The following is a 24,148-nucleotide window of genomic DNA, read 5'->3' on the forward strand; positions in this document are numbered from 1 at the left end:
TTTAATTGGTCTTAAAATATCGAAATTTTTGAAAAAAAAATTTTTTGAAGCCTCGATCCGGCCTAGGCTAATTATGATTTCTAAAAGCTTCAGAGCGGTTTTTCGAGTTACAGTTGTCATCAGTTAAAACAAGTTTCGATAAAAACGCATTTAAAGTCCCACTTTAGCGTGTTGGATTGCCCGAGCACTCTTTGTTATTAGTCGAATAACTCGAAAAGTAATTATTGGATCAAATTTTTTTAGAGAATATTTTTAAGAAATGCAAAATTTAATTTTTTGAAAATCCTGACTATCCCTGTGTATTAAAATCAATAAATGTAAATACATTTTTAATTTAATAAATTTTTTGAAAAAGATGGTAACCTTGTTATAATGTTTCCATTAGAAATATTTTTTTAAAGCTGCCCTAGTGTGATTTCGATAGTCCTATATTCCACTTAATTAATATAAATAATAATTTAAATATAAAACTGTAAACAAGTGGCAACTCTTCTCACTTATTTTTCAATTGTAAAGGTTTCGAATTTTTTAAAAGAAATTTCTTCGTAAACACACTTTAAAACCTATCTAGTACGGATGCAAATTGTTTTCTAATCAAAGAACTTTTTCGTACTGTACCACAAGCTTTTTGTTGAATATGAGTCACTCTGTGAATTGTTGATAATGGTTTGAAACTTTCTTTGAAGCTTACTTTGTGGTACAGTACCTGACTATGTTACAACATAAAGCTTTCTTTGTGAAAGATTTCTACTGTAACAAAGCAAATTTGTGCCAAGCTTTAGTTGCGTACTGTACTTGAAATATATTTATAAATTTTCAGATTGTTGTAATAAATAAAATATACGTTTAAAAAAAAGCTGGTAGAAAAATAATATTGTCATTGTTAGAATATAGAGAGAATACTCAAACTACTATGAAGCAGAGGGCAATGAACTTAATCCCGTTTTTTCGGGATCATAAAATCGGGATCCCGAAAATTTTTAACTTCATTTTGCCGTAAAACTGAATTTTTTACGTATATTTAAATTCACTAGCAAAGCGAAAATGACAGCAACAACAACAACAATAACTTGGTGATAAATTTTACTTTGTACAAATTAAAGCGAAAATATTTTTTTTTTTTTAATTTTGTTTCATATTAGTGTAAATATAATTTTTTGTAGTTTAATTTTATTTTTATTATTTATTATTTATTAAATTTAATAATTTATAACATGTTTATTTAAATAACTTACGATTTTCTCCTATTATTATTATTATTAAATTAAATAAATTTCCCTCAGTGTAATTGGCATATGCATTTATTTTGCTACCTATATCTCCCCTAAAATTTTCGACAATAATCTTTGTGTCTCCTTTACAATTTCAAAACTTGATATCAATTAAATACCAGCATTACAGCCGCTTGAATATTCAGTAGCGCTGCGGGTTTCGGCGACTTCAGTTCTGCAGCGGTTTTGCATTAATTGCATGCACACTCGCATTTTCGGCAATACCATATTAACCGGCAAAAAAATAAGGAATACAAAATAAAAACAACAACAATAAGTAAATAAAAATAAGCGCGTACAGTAAAAAAGTAGCGAAACAAAATGTGGAAGATGCGATATGCAGTTAAACAAACCGGTCATGGGCTCGCTCGACTTCCACAGCTCAGCTGTGCCGCTCAACAGGCGCAACAGCGGCGTACCGGCTTTTCGAGTGCGGTGAGTGCTACTGAAATTTGTAAAGAAATAATGCATTTGGAGTATTTACAAAAAAAAAAAAAAATTGTTTAAAGAAATTACAACAAAAATATATTTTTAAAAATTGACTAAAAATATATTTGCACTTTTAAGCACAAAATGAGATGCCATCTCATCTTATATTGTATATACTGCTCAATATCTGTGACTTAATATACAGAAAAAAAGCTTTTAATTAAATAAAAAAAATATCAAAAATGCATATTTTATAAATAGATATATCTGTATATATGCACATCCATGTGTGGAGATTTTAAATAAATATGTATTTATGCATTTACAAACATTATTTAGGGTGCAGTGAACTACAGTGACAAAATTGTTGTTGTTATAATTATTTATCTCTGCCGTATTTACTTTTTTGTATTCTTTATTTTGTCCATAAAAATTATCACGCGTGCATAAATATTACAGAATTGTTAAAAAAGGAAGCAAATTCTACTGCAATTTTTTTACATATTTATTATATAAGCAGATATGTACGTGATGTACACTTATGAACGGATAAAATTATAAAAGAAATATATTAATTTTGTAATAGCAGGGGGAGAGCGGAAGTTTGGGCTGTGAAGAGCTCTTAAGGAACAATAATACTCCTATGAGTTCGTAAACACTTACAGAAGCCATATTGCTCAAGTTGGGACCAGTAAGTTAAAAAAGTTAACGAATGTCGAATGCCGGAAAGACTTTTGTATGTATATCATCTCTTCCGTATGATAGGTAAAAGATCGTCCTCTAACTACTTCATGAAAGCTATAGCTTTACAGTGCTTCTACTATGGCAAAATGTTGCAAAACTTCCCGATGAGTCTTGTCTATATGCACTATTTAACACCCGAAGTACTTCAAATATCGTATTTCCTAGTTGACAATGTATAAGTATATATCAAGTAATATCCTCGACCGCCTCTCTTATATCGGCACTGCTCTACACTGTTCTGATACTATAACTATCTAAAGAATCATCATAGAAACTTAATAATTATGAGATGGAGATATAGAAATTTGATGACTTTTTCCTGTGAATAGATGTAATCGATCTTTTCATTAGCAATTTATAGACACAGTATGGATTGATACCTCAAAATTGAAGACATAGCTTCATATTTTTCCTTAACTTCTATATAAAATTTATCATAGAAAAATCGTATTATCTTATAAATTGTTCCTTGTCTACTACTAGGTTTATGCTTCATTTCTACTCGGTTATATTATACACGGGTAAGTTCAACCCACATGCATAAACACTTTTTCACCACGAGTTAAATGTTCTATTCGGATAGAATATACAAATTTTCTTTACGTATATAGAAGAGTTTACTCGGATGCATAAACGGATTTAGAGTTAAGTTGAGTTACTATCGGCCTGGTACGGTGTAGTATTACAGTAACCGGTTATTAGTTACTTTTTGGCACCGGTTTTTTTGTGGCCCACCCGTGGCACTGTGGGTAGTCGGATGGTGCAGCGAAAACCGGTTTTTTGCAAAAACTTCGACGAGTGGGTAGTCTGTTTTCGTAGAAAAACCGGTTTTTTGGGTCGGTTTTGCTCGTGCATTTCTGCCCGAGCACTTCTCAACCGATTTATGCCGCACACCCCTTATATCTGGAAAATACGGACATATTTATAATACGTGGCAGCCCTCAATTTAATTCAATTTAGAATTTACCTCGAGTAGAGTTTTTGCCGTTTATGCTTATAGGCTTTACCCATGTAGAATATAACCGTGTAGAAATGTAGCATAAACGTAGTATACAATGAATGCCGAAACACTTATGCTCGATGTTTGGTTTAGCTGGGGAGTCCAAAAATCACCATTAAATACGCTGAACTCCAAATACCATTTCTCAAAAATATTAAAATTATGTCATTCTAGTTCAAAAGGTCTTTAAAGAGGTCGGTAATAAAAAATAAGTTTGAAATCTGAGGTTAGACATATACATATATTTGTACACTAGGCTTATTAACTGCTCAACTAAACTATTGTGAATTACAACGATTTGCTCAATTAAATGTTCTAGGAACAAAATTTGTCTTAATCGGTCCAATAGATTGTATTAGCTTTCAACATCAGATTTTTTTTTTTTTAAATAAACCTTCTTTTAGACCGAACAACAATTAAGAGAACTCATCGACGAAAATGCACCACATCGCACGGATGCCGAATGGTTGAATGCCAAAGAGTACAGCGCAATTCCCGGACCTTCTAAATATGGATTTTTGCTGAACTTTCTGCCTGGCGGTAATTCTCTTGAAATCCTTAAAACAAACTTCGAGTGAAATTAAAAAATTCTAATTTGTACGCTTAGGTGAATTCTATGAAATGAACTATGTGGATATGAATAAAATACTGCGCAAGCGTTACGGTGATATATTTCTCCTGAAGGGTGTATTTAGTCGTCCCGACACTATATTCACTTACAATGCGGCAGATTTTGAAGTGGTCTATCGCAATGAGGGCATCTGGCCGATACGTGTGGCTCTCATGAGTTTTGATTATTTTCGAAAAGTCAAACGTGTGGATTTCTTCAAGGGTTGCAGTGGACTTGTGACTGAGTGAATATTTTGTTTAGATGGCAACATTGTTATTTTTTTAATGAAAAATTAAACGTTCTTTGCAGACATGGACGCAGTTGGGGTGATATGCGCAATAAAGTGAATCCAGTTATGATGAAATCGACCAGCATACGTGAGGATCTGCCGGAAATCGATAAAATAACCATGAAGTTTGTCGACAGGTGAGTTTGATACAATATTAGCTATAAATTGCTTTCTATAATGTCCACTTTTAGGCTTGAAACGTTGCGCGATCCGATCACTGGACTCTTGAAGAACGATTTTCATATTGAGCTTAAAAAGTGGGCCTTTGAGTCGGTCACCTATATCGCGTTGAATAAACGCCTAAATATGTCTAGTGAAGAAGGTAATAAGGAAGCATCGGCGTTAGCACAAAATTTAGCAGATTTCCTAAATCTAAGCTTTATCTACGATATGACACCCACCATGTGTAAATACTTCGAAACACCGGGGTTCAAGAAACTAATGCGCGCCTACAACAGCATCACCGAGATCACTTACAAGTATGTACTCGAAGCGACGAAACGCATCGAAAGTGAGCGCAATGCGGAAGCGAAGAGCGTGTTGGAGAAACTATTGCGCATCGATACACATTACGCGATGTTAATGAGCATCGATTCGTTAACCTCCGGCATGGACACGGTTCGTCTACATAGCGAAATTATTTATATGAAATATTAACCTACTTAATTACAGACCGCTTCCACTTTCATTACAACGCTCTATCAAATTGCGCGTAATCCCGAGAAGCAGCGTGCCTTGCGTCGTGAGTTAATGCAAATTATGCCCGATCCACACACCCCTTTAAATGCACAGAACACCAAACACATGCCATACTTACGCGCTTGCATCAAAGAGGCGCAGCGCATAACACCCATAGCGCCCGGTAATCTGCGCACAATGCCGAAAGATGTTGTGCTCTCCGGATATCGCATACCGCGCGGCACCTCGGTGCACATGGGCAATATGGCGCTCTGCAACAGCGAGAAATATTATCCGCGCTATAAAGAGTTCATACCGGAGCGTTGGTTGAAATCTGGCGAAAATGCTTGCCCAGAATTGCGCAGCAGCAATCCGTTTATTTATGCGCCCTTCGGATTTGGTCCACGCACTTGTGTCGGTAAGCGCATAGCCGAAATGGAGTTGGAAACCCTATTGGCGCGTCTGCTACGTTTGTATCAAGTGAGCTGGGCCGCACCGGAGGAGATGCAGTATATCAGCAATCTCATTTTGACACCAAAGGCGCCCATGAAGTTCAGATTTATGCCGCTCGAAGAGGAGGACTGCGCCATTGGCAGTTTCTCTGTATAAGTAATCGGTTTTTTTGTAGTTTTGTAATTTTAAGACTTCGTAAATTGTTGTGATGTTATTATTGGAGGTAATTGGTAACTAACTTGACATGCAAAATTTATGTTGACAAGTGGAACACACTAAGTCGACTAAATTTAAATTTTGAACGATACTCTGTCTCTTCAGTATATTCTGACGATTTTCCTCGACGGAATCTATTATAATATATCTACATATAAAAATACGAGTATATGCTTTCATAAGCCGAAAACATGGTTTATTCCAGTACTCGAACTAAAAAAATGGATTCCCTTATAATCTTAAGCCTAATAGTTTGCACTCGATACAAATATCAAAATTTTCTCCCTAATAAAGTCTTTTAGGTCATTAAGAGCCTATTTTATCAGTCACATGTCATGCAAATTTCTTAAATTCATTTTTATTTGCCAAAAATTATATATGTATGATCTTCAAGAATACACTTCTAAAAACATTTTTAAAATTTGACTTTTTAATATTTTAAGATCAAAAATTATTTTGAAAACAATTATTTAATTGCAAAAAAATGATTGTTTTGAAATTTATTTGAAAATATTAAAATATTTTGTTCTATTATATTTCGTGTTGTTGTTTTTAAAACAACTGTCTAAGAAATTGTACTTCCTTAACAATTGTATTATAATAAATATTATGCTAAAAATATATTTTTCCAAAATCAAATAAAAATACTCGAGCACTGTCTTACTTATTAAATACATATTTTTACCTCCAATATAACAATTGTTTCTTAAATGTTAAAATCTAAATTAAAATTGTATGCGAAACATTTGTATGTATTTTAGTGTTGGCTTGTGATATTTGCCATAAATTGTTTAATAAATAAAAAATATAATATAAAATGAAATACTAATACTCTTGCAACATGTTGCACAAAGTATAACAGTTTTGTTCACCTAACGGTATTTGTAATACCTAACATATACCAGTGATCAGGGTGAAGAGTATATTTGAAGTCCGGTTGACTTCCTGTCTGTCCGTCCGTCTGTGCAAGCGATAAATTGAGTAAAAATTGAAATATCTTGATTAAAAAAGTGAAATTGAAGCAGCGCCATAAGTTTGGTTGATATTATAGATGGGAGAAATCGAACCAAAATGGTGACAACCGAAAACTTATAATATAGATATATATATACAGTGGAACTACTCTAACTCGAATCACCATAATCCACAAAAAACGTCGAGTTATAGAATTTACATTAAAACATACCAATTTTCCAAAAGCGGTAAAATATAGATTTATACCATGGCTTATTTATTTACTTCGCATAAAGTTTTGTGTACATACGTTAAAGGGCTATACCAGTTTAACCCATTAAAAATTAGGCGATTTTCGTGAATTTTTTTTAAGAATGTTTCGAAGTTTTTTGGACATAATAAACTGTACTTTTAACTATATTTTTATATATTAAATTTTGAAAAATAACGGAGTTATGGGCTGTCTTGGGAACCAAAAAAAAAAGTTCCCCAACTGCTGACATGATTCCGGCCGAATGAGTTACTAAAAAACAAAAATTCAAAAAGGTTATTAAAGTTGAATATATCCCCTATGCAATGACCTACGATTATTAAAAAATATCAAACATTAACAAAATGGCGTAGTTCTGTAAAAAATGGTCGTTTTTTAAATGTCAAATTGACAATTTTCAACAAATCAAAACGATCGTTGTATAGTAAATATATTCAAGAACATTCAGTTTAAATTTGAAATTGATCAGTCAATATGTCGTTGAGTTATGATGACAGCAATTTTATGAAAAGTCGTTTTGAGAGAAACGCGTTTACAGTTTCGACTATAGCGGCTTACACCTGTGAGCGATTGCTCATTAGGACGCTGTCATTCAAAAACTACTCAAGATGCGACCTTACCGCTTTGACAGGATATTTTTGAAAGTATCAACTATCGAATAAGCAAAAAATAAAAAAACGATTTTTTGAAAATGTCACACTGGTATACCCCCTTAAAACATCCCATCCTTTTGTTATATAATTTATGAGATCCTTCATACTATATAGAGGGACTGTTTCAACATTCTGCCTCGATAGTAAAACTTTAAATTTTGTATTATGCCCTTGTCAGAAAGTTCGATTTATGGAAGGCAATTTGTATGGAATTTGACTTCTATTGCCAGTTCAAAAGTTCGAGTTATGGTGATCTTCGAGTTATGGAAGTTCCACTGTATATGTGTGATAACTTAGCAAAATTAAGTGAATATAAAATCTTGGATATAATGTAACTTAGTAGCTTCCATTGTATATAATACCATAATTTGTATAAATAAATTGTGAGAGCATATATTGGCGCGGTAAGTTTCTTGAAAAATGAGAAAAATTAGATCATTGAAACACTTCCCTAAGTAATAGGATATAGGAACATTTAGTAAGGCTTGCTTATGATTTGATTGGATCCGGTCATTGAAATTGTGTAAATTTTTTTTGGTTGTGTTAAACATAAGCGCAAGTAGAATCCTATTAGACATAAACATTATATTTTTATTGACTTATCGATAATTGATATATTTTCTTATTCTCTCGGCCGATTTCGTGTCGATTATTTCATACAAAGTTGTTGTTTAATCACACCAAAAAATAGTATAAATTACTGGAAGTCTTGCGTAATGCGATGTGGTTTGATTCTTTTAAATTTTATAGGTCTAACAATTAAATCTAATTTCCTGCGAACAAGGTACTAATATTATAAAAATCCTTTAAGTAGACCACATCCTAAAAATTTTATTCAAAACCGCAATACTTATTAAAACAAATTTGTTCTATGTGTTGTTAGATACTTTCAGTAAACCAACTAGAGAAACACTTTTGAAGACATGTTTTCGAACTTATTACTAAACGTCTCCACAAATCGCTTGCAAGTCGCCAAATATCTCTGTTGTGTACTGTCCTGAATTTAGTTTTCTTTTTTTAACATTTCATATGAGAACTGTACTCCAATACTGATTCCCCCGCTGTACCATTCTCATTGTATACTACACAAATTCGGTTTATTCTTAACTTTCTCCTTAAATGCAAGTAGTGCAATGCTTTTACTTAAACTTTACGTGGAACAGCGGAAGAGTTCAGTGCCACTGCAACCACCGTTGAGTTCATATCAATATCGGTAGCGACTTACCTGCATTAAAATTAATTCCTCAACTCAAAGAAATATATCAAAGTGTGTGTTCCAACAACTACTGATCTCAGAAATAGAAATATATAAAGCGAAATCTAAATACGCGTATATTCATAAATAAGTGTAAAAAATAATAATAAATAAAATGTTTCGCAATCGATTCCAACCGCTCTGTCGCTACATGCAACAGCCGCGTCTGGCGCCCGCCACGCATTTAAGGCCATTGACTACACGCTGTCCAGCATTGGATCAGCAGGTAAGTACCGCAATTATTGTATTTGAGTGCAGCTGCACTCATATCTTAACTTTGTAGAAATTTGTGGAGCACGAGCAAGAGCTGTTGTCGTACGCCTTATCAGCTGATGAGAAAAGTGAATTCAATTACTCTATATGTATTTGTATGTATGTGTATGTATCTGTATGTGCATACGCTGTTGCATTTACATATATGCGTATTTTGCGCACAAATATTTATATGGTCTTTTTTGGTCTTGCAGCGGGTGCATTGAACTTGTTTTTGCTCAATTTCTCCTGCTCATTTTTATTATTTTGTATTTTTTGTTGTAAATAATTAAGGCGTCTCATTTATTGCGTACGAATTGTAAATAAAGCCTTGTTTTCGTATGCAAATGTTATATCTTTTCAAGGTCTAAAATAAGAATTTGTGGCTTTTATTTAGTTTAAGAAAGTCAGACTGCTTGTTTACAAGAAAAAAAGAGTAAAGTCTTGCCTCCTTGCAATGAACTCAAAGAAGTTCGATAATTTTGTCAGATCGATAGTCGATAGTATATGAACATTTCACACAAAAAAATCAGACCAGAGGAATAATGAAAAGTTCTGAATTAGCGTCTTTCAATTTTTCATAGTGTACCTTCTTTCCATTATTATTTTTTTATTTTTTTAAATAAATAGAATTTCTTAAACATGAGATTAGGACTGTAGTTTAGCTAATAGAGCATACTGAGGACCAGCAAATGTATAATGGGTACATTATTCTAGCGAGTGGGTGAAATTGTGGCTTCACTGTTGACAACTGATCTGTCTTTAATGGAACATATTCCAAAATTCTTTATGTAGTACTTTCATAAAACTATATGCCGTTTATCAGTGAATGCCTGAAGCCCATAGACCCATTAACAGATTCTTAATGTTCAGTACTGTATTTCCACGTCACACTCTCCCTTCCTTCCTTCAAAGGCTTGGGCTACTGAAAAAAAACCCCATTATTTCTAACGAAAGGTGGTGTAGAAAGTGTTTATCGAGGAGGGACTTGACTTTTGAGTTGTCTACTCAACATAATCGTGCAGCATGAGGTTGCTTGTATAATATATATTTCTATTATATAACTCCCTACAACCAGATATGTACGCTTCTACATTCTTCAAATGAAGAAAAACTATGCTCAATACAAATTGGACAGAATTCAATAGGAGTATAACGAACATAATCATTGTCTTCAGTCAAAGAGTTTTATTTAATAACCATCGATGGCCTAACATTGATTATTTTATTTTGATGAAAACGGGCTTTAGTTCAAATTTGCTTCCGTCTCACTCTTACAATCCTATCCTATTTCGACTATATTTATAATAATTTATTTGATATCCGCTTTCGAGAAAAAATCTTGAGATCTTTCTTGATATATTTCAGCATCAACTGACAGAAAAATCGCCAGAAGACGAATGGGCGAATGCAAAGGAATACAAAGATATACCAGGACCAACTAGTATTGGACTAATGATAGACTTCATGCCTGGCGGTAAAATTTAGTTTAAAGTAAATAGATCAATTAAATTTTATATTATAATTCCTTCTATAGGTGAATTGTATGGCGCTAACTTTTTGAAAATGTACGCAACACTACGCAGACGTTATGGAGATATCTTTGTATTAGGTGGTTCATTTGGACGTACCGATTTGATTTGCACTTATAATCCAATCGATTTTGAAAAAGTATTTCGAACTGAAGGTGTGTGGCCAATACGTGAGGGTATTGGGAGTGTCAAATACTATAGGCAGGTACAAAATCCGGAGGCCTACGGTGGTATATGGGGTTTAGTAGCAGAGTGAGTGGCAAGAATGTTTGTGAATAGAACTAAGAGTTAACTTTTCATTTGAATCAAGGCAAGGCGAGCGCTGGTTCAATATACGTCAGAAGATCAATCCCATTATGATGAAGGTGCAAAATATACGTGAGGCATTACCGGAACTCGATAACATTTCTATGGAATTGGTGGATAAGTGAGTTATAGTTATTATCTTTCTAATCTTAAAAATAATTTTCTTTCACTATAGAATCGATACCATACGTGATCCCGATACTGGCACTCTCACTACGGACCTCCTCAATGAGCTGCGCATGTGGTCTTTTGAGTCCATTTGTTATGTGGCGCTGGATTCCCGTCTAAATCTCATCACCGGCAAAGCTGATGCGGACGCATTGCATATGTCCAGCGCAATGTCGGATTTTATGCAGTACACTTACGATCACGATATAGCGCCTTCCATATGGCGTTACTATCATACACGCAGTTTTAAGCGTCTTATGGGCATACACGATGAACTCACGGAGTTATCAAAAAAATTTGTGGATACAGCGCTGCAGCGCATTGAAGTGGAGGGCAATACAGAGGCGAAATCTGTATTTGAGAAACTCTTGCGCATCGATAGAAATATAGCGGTAGTGATGACGATCGATATGCTGTTCGGCGGCTTGGACACGGTAAAATTAATTGAAAACCACTTATCGAAATTAGTATAATAACTATATTTCTATATTTCTATTTTAGACCTCCTCTTCAGTCATAACTGCATTATATTTTCTTGCAAAAAATCAGGATAAACAAGATATTTTGCGTCAGGAGTTGAAAACACTACTACCGCAACTCAAATCCCCATTGAATGCGCAAAACTTCAAAAATATACCCTATCTACGCGCCTGCATCAAAGAATCGATGCGCATAATGCCAATCGTCTCGGGCACTATGCGTCAAACCGGTCGCGATTTGGTACTCTCTGGCTATAAGATACCCAAAGGTACCGCCGTGCATATGCGGAATATGGAACTCTGCAATTCGGAGACGTTCTTTCCACGCTGCAACGAGTTCTTGCCAGAACGTTGGCTGAAAACGCCCAAAAATGTGCCAAATCCAGTCGAAGAGGTCAAATCGCAGAATCCCTTCGTTTATTTGCCGTTCGGTTTCGGACCGCGCACTTGCATTGGTAAACGTTTAGCCGATTTGGAAATGGAAGTGCTGCTCGTACGCTTGTTGCGCAAATATAAAGTCTACTGGACCGATAAGCAAAAGGAATTACAATATAAAAGTAATTTAATTCTAACGCCTTGTGGTGAGATGAAATTCAAATTCGAAGCGGTGGACTAGGGATGTTCAGACGCTGATAACATTTACTGTCGGATATAGTTGATATATTATATATAGATTTATAGGTATATATAGAGATATAGTATTTTAATAAAATATCATAAAAACCGTAAAGAGGATTTACATATTTTATCATAGAAGACCACTAGTATTGTCTGGATTAACTTGATTATGAAGTCGGCTTAAAACTAAGGCGTGACTTTGTCATTTAATAACCTTCAATAATGAGAAATACTTCTAAGTTTCTATAGAATTTTGGAAGTTCTATAAGAAATGTATTTTGAAAGAAACTTCTAGAATTCTTGAAATCCCAACAGAAATATTTTATTACTTTCAAAGAAAACCCCAAAATTTTCGTAAGTTTTATTTATTTAACATTTAATAGTAAAAAATTACATTGAAATCCATATTATTTAACAGACAATTTTAAAACCATTTTGCTTACAAAGACGTTCTATATTTTAAACTAAGTTAAAAGTATTATGTTTATGCGTAGATATGTATAAAATAACAGGATTTTCAACGTCGGTTTCTGCGGTATCGTTGGTGGTGTGACTGTTTATGTTGTTGCTGTTGGTGTTGTGGCTTATGCTCGGGATGTGGTTTCGATTGCTGAGCATGCTGCGAATGTTCATCACCATCTTCAACGGATGGATCTGCTTTTGATGAAGGAAAAGTGGTTTTTTATAATATTAAGGTATTTCAAATAATAAATGTTTTAGATAGAATATTACTAGCTATAGACTAGTATTTACAATTACGATTACTTGTAATTCCCATGTTTTCTGGCATTACTGTAACCTTCATCTTTAAATACTACATTTCCCACACCTGGAAGTTTTATAATTTGAAATTATCATTACTGTAATTGTAATCGCGACAACTTTTCGCATTACTATATTTGATTACTATAATTGTAATTATTAAATACTTGAATTTTGAATTTCAAAAATTTTAAGAATTGCCAAGTAATCGTAATTATTAAATACATAATTGCTGCAATTGTAATTCCGGATATATTTAGTATTGTCAAGTAATCGTAATTATTAAATACGTAAATTGTAATTTCAAAAATTTTTAGAATTGCCAAGTAATCGTAATTATTAAATACGTAATTTGTAATTTCGAAAATTTTTAGAATTGCCAAGTAATCGTAATTATTAAATACTGAAATTGTAATTTCGAAAAAATTTAATTGTAATGCATTATGTTTAGGGTGTAATCATTACCTTCTAATTCACCAAATTTCGAATTGGAATTCTGTTGGCTGGATAATGGCTTATGAATTGTGTTGAAGTTTGGTGGAGAGCCTTGAAAAAGGAAGAAAATAAAATATTATAAGTAATAATTTTCTTATACATTACATGGGAAACATTACATGCTGATTTGTAATGGAGTACAAGTGAAGGATTACTGAAGATCAATGATTTCAGAGTACACATTAAAAAAGGATGGGTGATTGAGAGGATTAGTAAAAAATATGGAGTCGAAAACAGTTGTTCTAGGTATTGTTTTGGAGGAAGAGCTTACAAGAGACGTACAATTAGTCCGTAATTTAAAAAATTTGTTTTTAAGTAAACATAGAGAAATTTCTTAATAAATAATTTATTATTTAAAAAGCTCTTGTTATATTTTCAAACTTTTCGTCAAACTCTTACTCCAACTACAATTTCAAACAATTATTTTTGAGTTACAAAAAAAAAAAATCCGACACACACCGAACGGACTCAGATAGATGTCCTCTGTCGACGATGCCGTATTGAGTGAAGGCGTTGGTGTCGGCGGATCACTACGACCGTCGTCAACAACGAAATCATCACTTGTCACAAACGAAGCTAACGAGGAGGTGGAGGATGTGGTGGAGCAGGATGGAGACGAGAGTGTTGAGGAATATGACAATGGTTGTTGTGTTGTTGGTAGTGGTAGTTGTTGTGGTTGAACTGGATTATTGGTTGGGATATCAATTGGATTAGCAGAACAAGCATCATTAGCATCTTTGTATGTTCCATCACTGGGATCTTTGGAATCAGGTTTGATTGAATATGTAAAGGGAATAACAAAAACAAAAGCAAAATACTATCGATTAAATACAGCTAAAATATATAATTATAAATAATTAAATAAATTTTATTTGAATCAAATAATGTACGATTGATAATTACTTGCATTGGCAACAACATTGCCCAGCAACGATGGCGGTAGGTGCGGTTTGGTGTGAGCGGCGCTTTCATGACCCGGCGTTGCTTTCTTTTGCTCATCATTGTGACCATTTAAAAGTGTAAAAAATTTCTCACTTTGAGATTTTGTGATCTCATGCGCGGCCTGTGTTTGTACTGTGTGGGAGAGCGGCACAAAAGAGAGAATTATGCTGAATTTTTTAAGGTTTGCAACGAAAATTTTGCCAAAAGCATACAAATAAATTTTGAATTGAAAAAGAGTTGATTTAGACCAGGTAAGTTTAGCGAATTACGGCAAGATAATGGCATCGAATAAATTCAATGAAATTAGTATCGTATTTATGTATATATTTCGAGATTTGTTCGCATTATTTTATAAAAGACACTTAATCAAATATTTATATGTATCTGTATAGTTATTGATTTCAGAACTTTACGATAAAATTTCTTTTCGATAAAAATGGTTTTAAATTGATTTTTGACTCGTTTCCACTCAGCTTTAGTACTAACTCAATTATTGTATGTACGTTTCAAGGTAGACTTGTAAAAAAAAAAGATTTAATGCTAATGTATCATAACATAATTAAAAGCGTGAAAGCATAACTTATTAGTAATTTATTCAATATCCATTACCGACTGCCGCCTCTTCTCCCGGCCCAACGCTTTTGCCACTTTTACTCTGTCCATTATCCAGCGGTGTGTGTGGTGTTTGCGGTGATTTGGTTATTGTTTTATCATTCACCGATTGAGCTGCCTGCCCTTTCTTATCGTTATGCTCATTATTGGGTGTCGAAGTACTTCCCGCTTCTTTGGCATTAATCTCAATTATTGGTACTTTCTTTTCCCTCGGTGATTTACCGTCTTTTATATCTTTTTTCTCGGTAAAGCTTAGATCTTTGGCATTCTCATCGCTTGTATCCTGAATTAGGGGAATATAAAACTAATAAAATATAAAATAAAACTTTAAAGAGAATATAATATATTGGGCAATGAAATAATGGCCTCTTTTATAAATAGGGTCATAATAATAATAATAGAGTGGGTATTACTGTATAGCTACTCTAATATATTCAGAATAAAAGGCCCTTAGAAGAAAGCTCAGTGCACTTTAAGAACAGCATCGTTTCCACCAAATCAATAAAGAATTGAGTTCTTGGAAACAATTTTTGAATTTAGAAACCTAAGGACAAAAAAACGAGACTGAAAGAGTAAACTGGGTACTCAGAGTGTATATCATCGAAGACCATTTTTTCAAACTAGTCTACCCTTTATCTCTGAGAAATGTATTGGTATGGCGTTTCAAAAATATTTTCTTCAATTTCAGTACTATAAACTCAACACACTTACCATGCTATATTCACCTTGCGTATCGTTAGAGGTATTAGCGGATATAGTCGATTCATTATTGGTATCTTCATCTTCCAGTATCGGTATATAATCAGAGTCATCATCGGAGTTCTCATTGGCATATTTGGTTAATAGCTGTGAACAGCTCAATTCCACCTCGGGACTGTCATCCTCACGTTGACGTTTATTAAATCTGAAACGTGGTGATTCGATGGGCTGCATAGACGTTAAGTAAATATATAGTAAGTACAACAACAAAAAATTAAAGTAATAATACACACCCTTAGCAATTCCTGCATAGCAGGGTTGTTCGCCGAAAACACCACACCTGCTGGTTCACAATGTATGCGCGGTCGGCACATAGCCGTGGTGAATAATTTACTCAATCGCACCACTAAACTGTTATGATCACTTTCCGCAGCTTTGCGCTCTTCCTCGCGCTGCTGTATGGCCTTCAGCCCATGCATGCGTATGGAGCGCAATTTGCGACGACGCGTCTGTATAAAATAGACCAGACTGCTAGCGGTCACTGGACCATCACCGATCAGTAGTGCTACCAGCGAGAGCCAAATGCGTAGCTGACGTAAGAACACGATCAAGAAGAGGAACGGGAGCCATGGCAAAGGACGTACCAAGGTTTCATCGGCCTTGTCTGAAGGTGCGAGAGTGAAGTAATTTTAATAAGAGGAAGGAAAGGAATAATATCTTCACTCTACTCTCTCTCCTTTTTTAACTTACCTTGTGGCAAACTCCATTTGGCCGTGTCCTCAAAAACACGCAGTACTCGATCACCACGCTCCAACACAAATTGTCCGATGCGCATCGATGAGAATCGCTCCATCATTTGGTAAGCTTTATCGAAGATTATGCTGCCACTTGTGGTAACTCCGATCACCGGTTCCGGTTCTTCATCCACACCGTCTGTTTGACGTTGTTGCTGCTGCTGCTGCTGTTCCGGTTTTGGATCGACGCTGGTTTCTAGCACCATTTTAAGTAGGAAACTTAAACTACAAAAACAAAAATAATAATAGAATTAATGACAATGACAAGATTGCGCTTCAACACACGTTCGACTTATACATATATACACTTATGCACATACATATATTCATATTATTATACCCGGCTCTATTTGCTTATCAGCGAATTTCATTTCATTTGTTTTAAGCTAGTTCTGTTTTTATTTACATATATTTAAATATACCGTTAGCTACATAAATACATACAAATAAATGCAAATGATTAGCTATATATGTATATATGTCTATATGCCGGTGGCATCTCTGCGCCATGAGACCAAACTTATGTTGAACTTGACTCATTGAAAGCGCTGTCCAGACGGAAAGCCTTCGATTGCTCGAAAAAAAGTGAATGAGGTAATCATTGCTTGCATAAAAACATAACAGTAAACACGCATGTAAATTATGTGCGAGAAGAACATAAATATATATAAGAAGAAGCACATGAGTATATACATAGCATATAGAACAAGCCGTACTTTGAACAGTACAAAACATAGTTTGTGATTGTTTTGTTATTGTTGTGTTTTTTATTGTGTTTTTTAGAACTACTGCAGCTTATCAGCTTATCAACAACTGGTATTAGAACTAATAATTAAAATTAGTTTGTTTTTGTGGGTGCAGTTTTCACTATCAGCAATCGCTTTCTACAACAAATGCTTCAAAATATTAAAAAAAAATTTAAATAATTTTTTTTTTAATAAAATACTTTTTTAGTCTATTTTAAATTCTATACTATTTTGTATTGTTAATTTCATTTTGTTCACGTGATAAATACTGACATATATATTATCATTCTATGTATGTGATGGCAGGTTCACTGGTGTCATTGATAGAAAAGTTCAAAAACGTATTTGCGCTTCAAGCACAATATTGGCGCTTGAAATGTAAATATTGCGAATATTTTAAGGGATCGTAGGCGTTAAGTATACTTTGAATACACAGTTACACTGCCATAACAGCTGCGTACATATAAATAATGACAGCGGAATAGTTTTGTAAATATGTACATATATTAAATCAAATCTACATTTCAAGGTAATGCTTTACAAAATTTATTTATAAAATATAAACGCTAATTAAATTTATTTTTAAACAATTACAGATGTAAGTATGCCTGTGAGTGAAATATGTAAATAAAATAGCTTAGCAAGCAAAAATTTATAATTTTTAATTTTATTTAAATGTATATAAATTATTATAAATTTATATTTATTATATTTTATATTATTGTTTTATTTTAGGCCATTTGTATGCACAATGCAGCTAGTTTCCACTAGAGCGTGTGATTTATATTCCCATATGGCATATGGCTGGTGTAAAGTGAAGATAATATTTATATTATACAATATAAAATCTTTTATTTAATCAATAATGGCTCTATTATTGTTTTTCGACAAATTCGTATTTTTTAAATTTAAAATGCAGAAAAAATCATATCAGCATAATAAATAATAATGTTGATCAAATATGTCAATTGTTACAACACGTGGGTAAAAATGAAATTTTATTCCATAGGAAACTGTATCGGTGAGGTCTTCGAATCCTATTAATAATAGGAGTAATAAAAATTTGAGACTCGTAATTTTAAATTTTTTTTTTATCACAGATATGAAGGTTAGTTAAAAAAAAACTGAAGAGGGACGCGAGACGCATTTGCAGACAAAAAAGAAAGAGCCCGAAATGCGTGAGTATGAAGCTTGACAAGCTGGCCGACAGGGGTAATGGTCGAAAATTCTACGAAAGTATCCGGCGACTAACAGAAGGTTTCAAGACCGGAGCACACTCCTGTAAGACCCTCAGAGGTGATTTAGTGGTTGTAGCGCTGAGTACACTGAGTTTGTGGAGGGAACACTTCTCCGAACTGCTGAATGGCTGTGAAAGTACAATACCAGGAGATGGCGAACCCGATTCCCCAATCGACGACGATGGAACAGATGTTCCATTACCCGATCATGAAGAAATTCGGCGGCCGCATTCGCGTCTTGGCTTCCACGTCACTGTTGACAATCATAACTTTGAAGTAGTAGATAGTTTCTTGTACCTGGGAGCCAGCATCAACAACAGCCTAGAAATCACTCCTGCCTACAGATGCTACTTTGGACTGAGTAGGCAATTGAAAAGTAAAGTCCTCTCTCGACGAACCAAAATCAAACTCTACAAGTCGCTTATCATTCCCGTCCTGCTTTATGGTGCAGAAGCGTGGACGATGTCAGCATCAGATGAGACGACACTAGGAGTTTTCGAGAGGAAAATTTTGCGCAAGATTTATGGTCCTCAGAACATTGGCAACGGCGAATAACGCAGATATGTAGTTCAGCGAATAAAAAGACAGCGGCTACGCTGGCTAGGTCATGTTGTCCGAATGGACGAACACTTACACATGAGATCTCCAACTGGCGCCGAACTGCGAGGGAATGAGAGGAGTGGCGCACTATCATCAATTCGTCTATAACCGGCTAAACGGTTTCCACGCCAATTACATACATACATAGAGTAAATTAATATTCAGCCGCTTCCATTTTTAAATAAAATATACAAACATACATTCAAACAAATAATTGAATAAATATAAATAATTAATACAATACAAATAATTTTTATATACAAATAATATATTTTAATAATACAAATCATTTTAATCAAATGTCGCGAATGTTTGCCAAAAGCAATAATTCAAAATATTTTATATTTAGCGGTTATTTCATCGCTTGAATAACATTATAACATCAAGAGATAGACTCGCAAAATTGCGATGTTTTGATGAAAAAACTGCAAAGGAAGTACGGCTGCAGAGCACACAAGCATTGCAGCCATGAAGAAAAAAAGAAAAAATAAAATAAACTAAAACAAAAATGAAACTGAAAATTATCAACCAGCAAAGAGATCAAAGTGTATCGAAGCAGTGTGAAAAAAATTTCATTCAATACGATTTCAGAAAAAAAATCTAAAATAATACAAAAAGGTGCTCTGCAGTCACAACTGTACATACAAACATAAAGAGACTCATTTATATGCATGTGCTCGGTATACATGGCGTTTGCAGAAAACAAAAATACGCACTCGAACGTCAATAGACCATGGCATGGCCCCCTTTCTACGTCCCTCAGGAGACAACACCGGCTTCGAGTGCTGGAACCCAGCAGCTGCTACAGTCGCCAATGCACGCTGTCGGCTTTTGTGTCCGTCCGTCGTCGACATTATTTAGCAAATATTGTAATAAAATCGCCATCAGAAGCGGACAGATAGAGAAGAAGACGAGGCAGGCGAGCGAGCGAGCGCGAAACGAAGCGGTGATATTAAAATATGAAGAAGAAGCAATAAAATTAAACAAATGAAATGCAAGTGATAAAAATAGATGTGAAAAGTAGGAAAGCAGAAGTTGTGTACGAAGTAAAGTCAGTCTAGAGAACGGACATCGTGACCGCGTGCAGGCGCAGAGCAATTACACAAAAATTGACCGCGAAAATAATTTCAAGCAGCTTGACCACACCGGTAAGGCGGTGTAAATGTAAGTAAATACATAAGGCATTATATAACACTGATAACTGTAGTATTTATAACTTCGAAAATTCGAACACAAGAGACAGAGGTATATAAGCCGGGTTTTGCAAGCTTCGTTGTTGGAATTATATAAATTATTCAAATAATTATATATAAAATTGAAGAAACTTACCAATTATAAACGTAGAATTCAAACAAAACGAATTTAATTTCTTAAATTCCGTTCTTCACAAATACACACACAAAATATATATTTCGGCACGCCAGTTGCACCTGCACTTTTTTTACTTTTTAAAAAGTTTTTAATTTTTTAATTTGTATTTTAATGTTTTTATTTCTATTATCGCCGTTGTATTTGCTTATCACTTGCGTTTATTACTTGATTGTGCTTAAATTAACAATTAAGTCCTCCTACTTTAGCACATTTCTTTCACCACCTGAACGGTAACGCGTTTCAGCAACTTGTGCATCCGTACAATTTCCGACTGATTGCTGATGGACAACGAAAGCCATTCGTTGGTCTGTTGTGGGCAGCTTGAAAGTAGATTTCGATCCGTCTTTTGTGCGCATTCGGCATTCACTTTCGGCAACGGCAACGCAATCGATCAGCATCGGCTCTGTTGCCATCGACTCGCCGAGTCTCTCTTTCAATGCATTATCAGCTATCAGCTGCTGTATTATCTGTCATTGTGACAAACTGCGCTGAGAGCTTCATTTGGTGTTATTAAAATCACGACTTTAGTCAGTGCTTGTGTTTGTGTGTTAAAGTGTAGTGTATTTTGTATTATTTAACATAATTTAAAGTTGAGTAAAGATTATTTATGCCATCACCGGAATTTTATATGCTCTTTATCATGGTATATGGATTGGTTTTGGAGATTATAGAGGAGATTGGAGAAGGAATATATTGATATTTTTCTTTAAATAATATTTTATTATTTCACTAAAAGTTATTAAGACTATGATAAGTCGGTTGAGAGAATAGAATGACTGTTACAAGCAATAAGTATCGTTAACAGTCACTTTTAAACCAACCAACCAACTAAAATTGTGTAGCTTATTTTACTAGCAATTGTAAGTTGGTCGAATTCTCAGGTACCCATCAGTTTGAAAACATGTATGTCTATCGTGTCGGAAAGCCTTACTCCGGTTATGTTTTTTTTTTTTTCTTTTTCTGTAGAATATTTCGATAATTGTTGGCCTTTTAAATGTCTGTAATATTGAGCTTATTGATTATGGAAGGATAGCCTTTTCGATTCGTTAAATATTTTCCCGATATATTTGAAGTCTTGTAAACAAAAAAACAACATAGTAAAGACTATGATGACGTGTTCGATTCCTCATTTGAAATCAATGACATATATTAATAATTTAGACGACCGAGTGCTCACAACTCATACCATAGTAGGAGTATTATCATACAAGAATGATAAAGACAAGCTTTCAGTAGACCCCAGCTTCATAGTAAATGTAAGCAAAGTCACCTGCTTGCGTTTATGATGTCGTGAACTATAAAATTTTATTTTAAACTCACTCCAAATTTATAACTATTGCTATTATGCAATTAGAATTCATTAAAATGGATATGGTCTCTGAAGAAATAATGTCCAACGAACAAAATTCTGATGTCTGGAATCGGCTGTTGGGTTTATTGAAGAGCGTGATTATCACACAAAAGGTTAGTAAACGAAATTGGTTTTGAAATACAATAATACACAAATTTCACAATAAAGCTCAAAAGCTCCCTGGACAGCTTAAAGATACATTACCGTTATTTAAAGCAGTCAAAATTAAAAAAAAAATATTATTTTCCGCCACTAAAGCATATTTAAACCTTTTCGAATTTGCTTTCTAAAATAATTGCTTTTAAAAGTGCTTTTTGAAATAAAATTTTTAATTTCTATTGTACTATTTAATAAATATACACACCGCTTAGAGGGTTAATGAGCATATATTCAATTATTCGTCTGCTTATTTTTCTATAAATATGCTGTGAAAGTAAAAGTTGTTGTTTTTATATGTAAATAATTGTTTACATTATCAAGTCAAGCGCTCTAAACGATTTATGCTCAGAAAAACGCGTGCAAACACATACATCTTCATATACATACATATATTTATGTACACTAATTTATTATTGCGCGAATTTATTCGAAAACACCGCAATATGGCTTTTACCGGCAAAAAGTTAAATGAGCACACAAATCGAGTGTTTATATATTTACGTACATATGTATGTATTTGAAGAGCAACTTTTATTTTTGCCGAGCACTCAGCCATTATTGTGCGTTGAAATTAATTTCGTTCAAAGCAATAACTGTCAATACTTTTCATTGGATTTATTTGCAAAATCACATGTTTTTCTTTTGTTGCCGCTCGGGAGAGCAAGTAAACAGCATCGAGAGAGAGAGTGTAGGCAATTATGTGGGCACGTGCAAGTGAGCGAGCGCATGTCCTCAAGCCTGAATGTTTGAGCGGAAAGCTCCGTCAATCAGCTGTTTTTACCGCATGCATGTAATTATATGTGCAGGTGTGTGTGCTTTCTCAGAAGTAGAAAGCTTTTAAAGGATATTTTTATTATGGTAGTACATGTAATTATGTCAGAGAAGTTGCCAGACTGAGATTTCTTTTAATTTTTTAAACTCTGATTAGCATTAAGTTCGGTTTTTACTATTAAAAAAGAAGAGTTTCCATTCGAAATTGGTGATTTTAAAACTCATGTGTATTACATTCAAGTTTAAATTTGTTTCGGAACAATTTTCAAGGTTCTGCGTAGATACTAATTGTACCAAAGAAAGTAGAGTAAATCGCATCAAAAAAGAAGAACATTTTTTTGTTCGATACGGTGGCCTAAAAACAAATAAAATATATTGAAATCGGGACAATCCATTAGAAACAGTTGTGAGAAAAAATCTGAAAGCAGCTGAAGTGTAATTGAAACCATCTTTTTAGATCAAATATATGCTTGGGAGAGCTTCAAAATCTTGATATAGTCTATATCAGCATTCACCGATCGTTTTATTTTCCCAGAAGCATTAAGCAGGGTGCATAATTTCATCAAAAGCGGAAATTTTGGGGGTACTTTTTTCTAGTTTAATGTATAATTTTCGATTCTCTAGACTACTATGTACATTTAAAATAGACTCCAATAAATGCTAAAACAATTATAGCCAACTTTATATGACTTAGAAATCAGTTTAAGTATTGAATAAATAATTAATGAATCAAAATCACACATTTTCAACATAAGCACTTTTCCATATAAACAACCACATATCCACTACGTGTGAACTCTTCTCAATTCTTCTCACCGAAGTGTACCCACTGGCAATGGTTGTCATTCATAAAAGTGTCCTTTCCCCAACAACACAAGCGAGCAAGTATGCCTCCAGCGATACACACCAACACAGCTGACAACTGAAGTATACAAATAGAAATAGGTTCAATTGAGTAGAAATTCCGAGTGGAGCGCAAAGCAGTGCAGTGAGTTGTTGTATTTACGCTATCTAAGGGGAGCGTTGCGAACTAAGTTGAAAGCTTTGACCGCGTGCATATTGTTGCCACCAAATCTGGCGAGCCAGCCAAGTAGCGGAGCGAGCTGTCAGTTGCGTAGGAACACTCCAATTCGATGGACGCGATGCGTGCGACGCGCAAATAAAGAACACAGGACGCAGAGTGTGGTGTTACACAGCAGTGAGAAAAATGAAAATGTTGTAAGAAAAAGAATATGAATAAATAAATTTAAATAAATTAAAGTGTTGTGCAAATGAGTTGAGGATAATCTGTGAATTAAAAATATGTTGAAATAATAGTGATAATATTAAAAAAAATATTCAAGTAAAGGAGAGTGTTTGGCATTTAGTAAGAAAAGGCTCACATGAAAATTGTTGTAAAAGTGTAAAAAAAAGTTTGCTTCTCGGTCCAA

The 24,148-nt window shown here is 34.1% G+C and overlaps 2 protein-coding genes across 6 annotated transcripts; one reads left to right on the forward strand and one right to left on the reverse strand.

Annotated features, from left to right (window-relative positions):
- The first annotated feature begins 1,393 nt into the window (after positions 1–1,393).
- Positions 1,394–12,290, forward strand: Cyp12b2_1 (uncharacterized). Its single transcript, XM_011179701.3, has 12 exons — positions 1,394–1,706; positions 3,849–3,984; positions 4,052–4,298; positions 4,364–4,480; positions 4,535–4,961; positions 5,016–5,627; positions 8,927–9,049; positions 10,444–10,552; positions 10,613–10,859; positions 10,918–11,034; positions 11,089–11,515; positions 11,583–12,290. Exons 1-12 carry the CDS (start codon positions 1,593–1,595, stop codon positions 12,174–12,176), a joined length of 3,270 nt encoding a protein of 1,089 aa, XP_011178003.2. The 5' UTR covers positions 1,394–1,592; the 3' UTR covers positions 12,177–12,290.
- Positions 12,291–12,527: 237 nt separating this feature from the next.
- Positions 12,528–20,786, reverse strand: LOC105209340 (transcription factor stalky). Of its 5 annotated transcripts, none has more exons than XM_011179706.3 (9): positions 20,396–20,786; positions 16,439–16,707; positions 15,982–16,352; positions 15,701–15,916; positions 14,987–15,293; positions 14,339–14,509; positions 13,895–14,194; positions 13,406–13,486; positions 12,528–12,832 (listed from the first exon to the last, which is right to left on the reverse strand). In XM_011179706.3, exons 2-9 carry the CDS (start codon positions 16,686–16,688, stop codon positions 12,696–12,698), a joined length of 1,833 nt encoding a protein of 610 aa, XP_011178008.2. In that variant the 5' UTR covers positions 16,689–16,707; positions 20,396–20,786; the 3' UTR covers positions 12,528–12,695. The 5 variants fall into 5 exon arrangements, with proteins under 5 accessions (XP_011178008.2, XP_028894231.2, XP_028894232.2 ...); XM_029038398.2 differs by having other exon boundaries at positions 12,528–12,835; positions 20,396–20,785; XM_029038399.2 differs by having other exon boundaries at positions 12,528–12,835; positions 14,987–15,272; positions 20,396–20,779.
- Positions 20,787–24,148: the final 3,362 nt, after the last annotated feature.

The sequence above is a fragment of the Zeugodacus cucurbitae genome, chromosome 6 (assembly GCF_028554725.1).
Source record: "Zeugodacus cucurbitae isolate PBARC_wt_2022May chromosome 6, idZeuCucr1.2, whole genome shotgun sequence".
Lineage (NCBI taxonomy): Eukaryota > Metazoa > Arthropoda > Insecta > Diptera > Tephritidae > Zeugodacus > Zeugodacus cucurbitae.

What these genes read in the sequence shown, in the direction of transcription:
- Cyp12b2_1 (XM_011179701.3), top strand. Translation starts at nt 1,593, where the DNA reads ATGTGGAAGATGCGATATGCAGTTAAACAAACCGGTCATGGGCTCGCT. An exon ending in GTACCGGCTTTTCGAGTGCG is followed by an intron (nt 1,707 to 3,848) that starts GTGAGTGCTACT and finishes ACCTTCTTTTAG; the next exon opens with ACCGAACAACAATTAAGAGA. An exon ending in GCTGAACTTTCTGCCTGGCG is followed by an intron (nt 3,985 to 4,051) that starts GTAATTCTCTTG and finishes TTGTACGCTTAG; the next exon opens with GTGAATTCTATGAAATGAAC.
- LOC105209340 (XM_029038398.2), bottom strand. Translation starts at nt 16,688, where the DNA reads ATGGTGCTAGAAACCAGCGTCGATCCAAAACCGGAACAGCAGCAGCAG. An exon ending in GGGAGAAGAGGCGGCAGTCG is followed by an intron (nt 14,510 to 14,986) that starts GTAATGGATATT and finishes TCTCCCACACAG; the next exon opens with TACAAACACAGGCCGCGCAT. An exon ending in CATCTATCTGAGTCCGTTCG is followed by an intron (nt 13,487 to 13,894) that starts GTGTGTGTCGGA and finishes TCCTTTTTCAAG; the next exon opens with GCTCTCCACCAAACTTCAAC.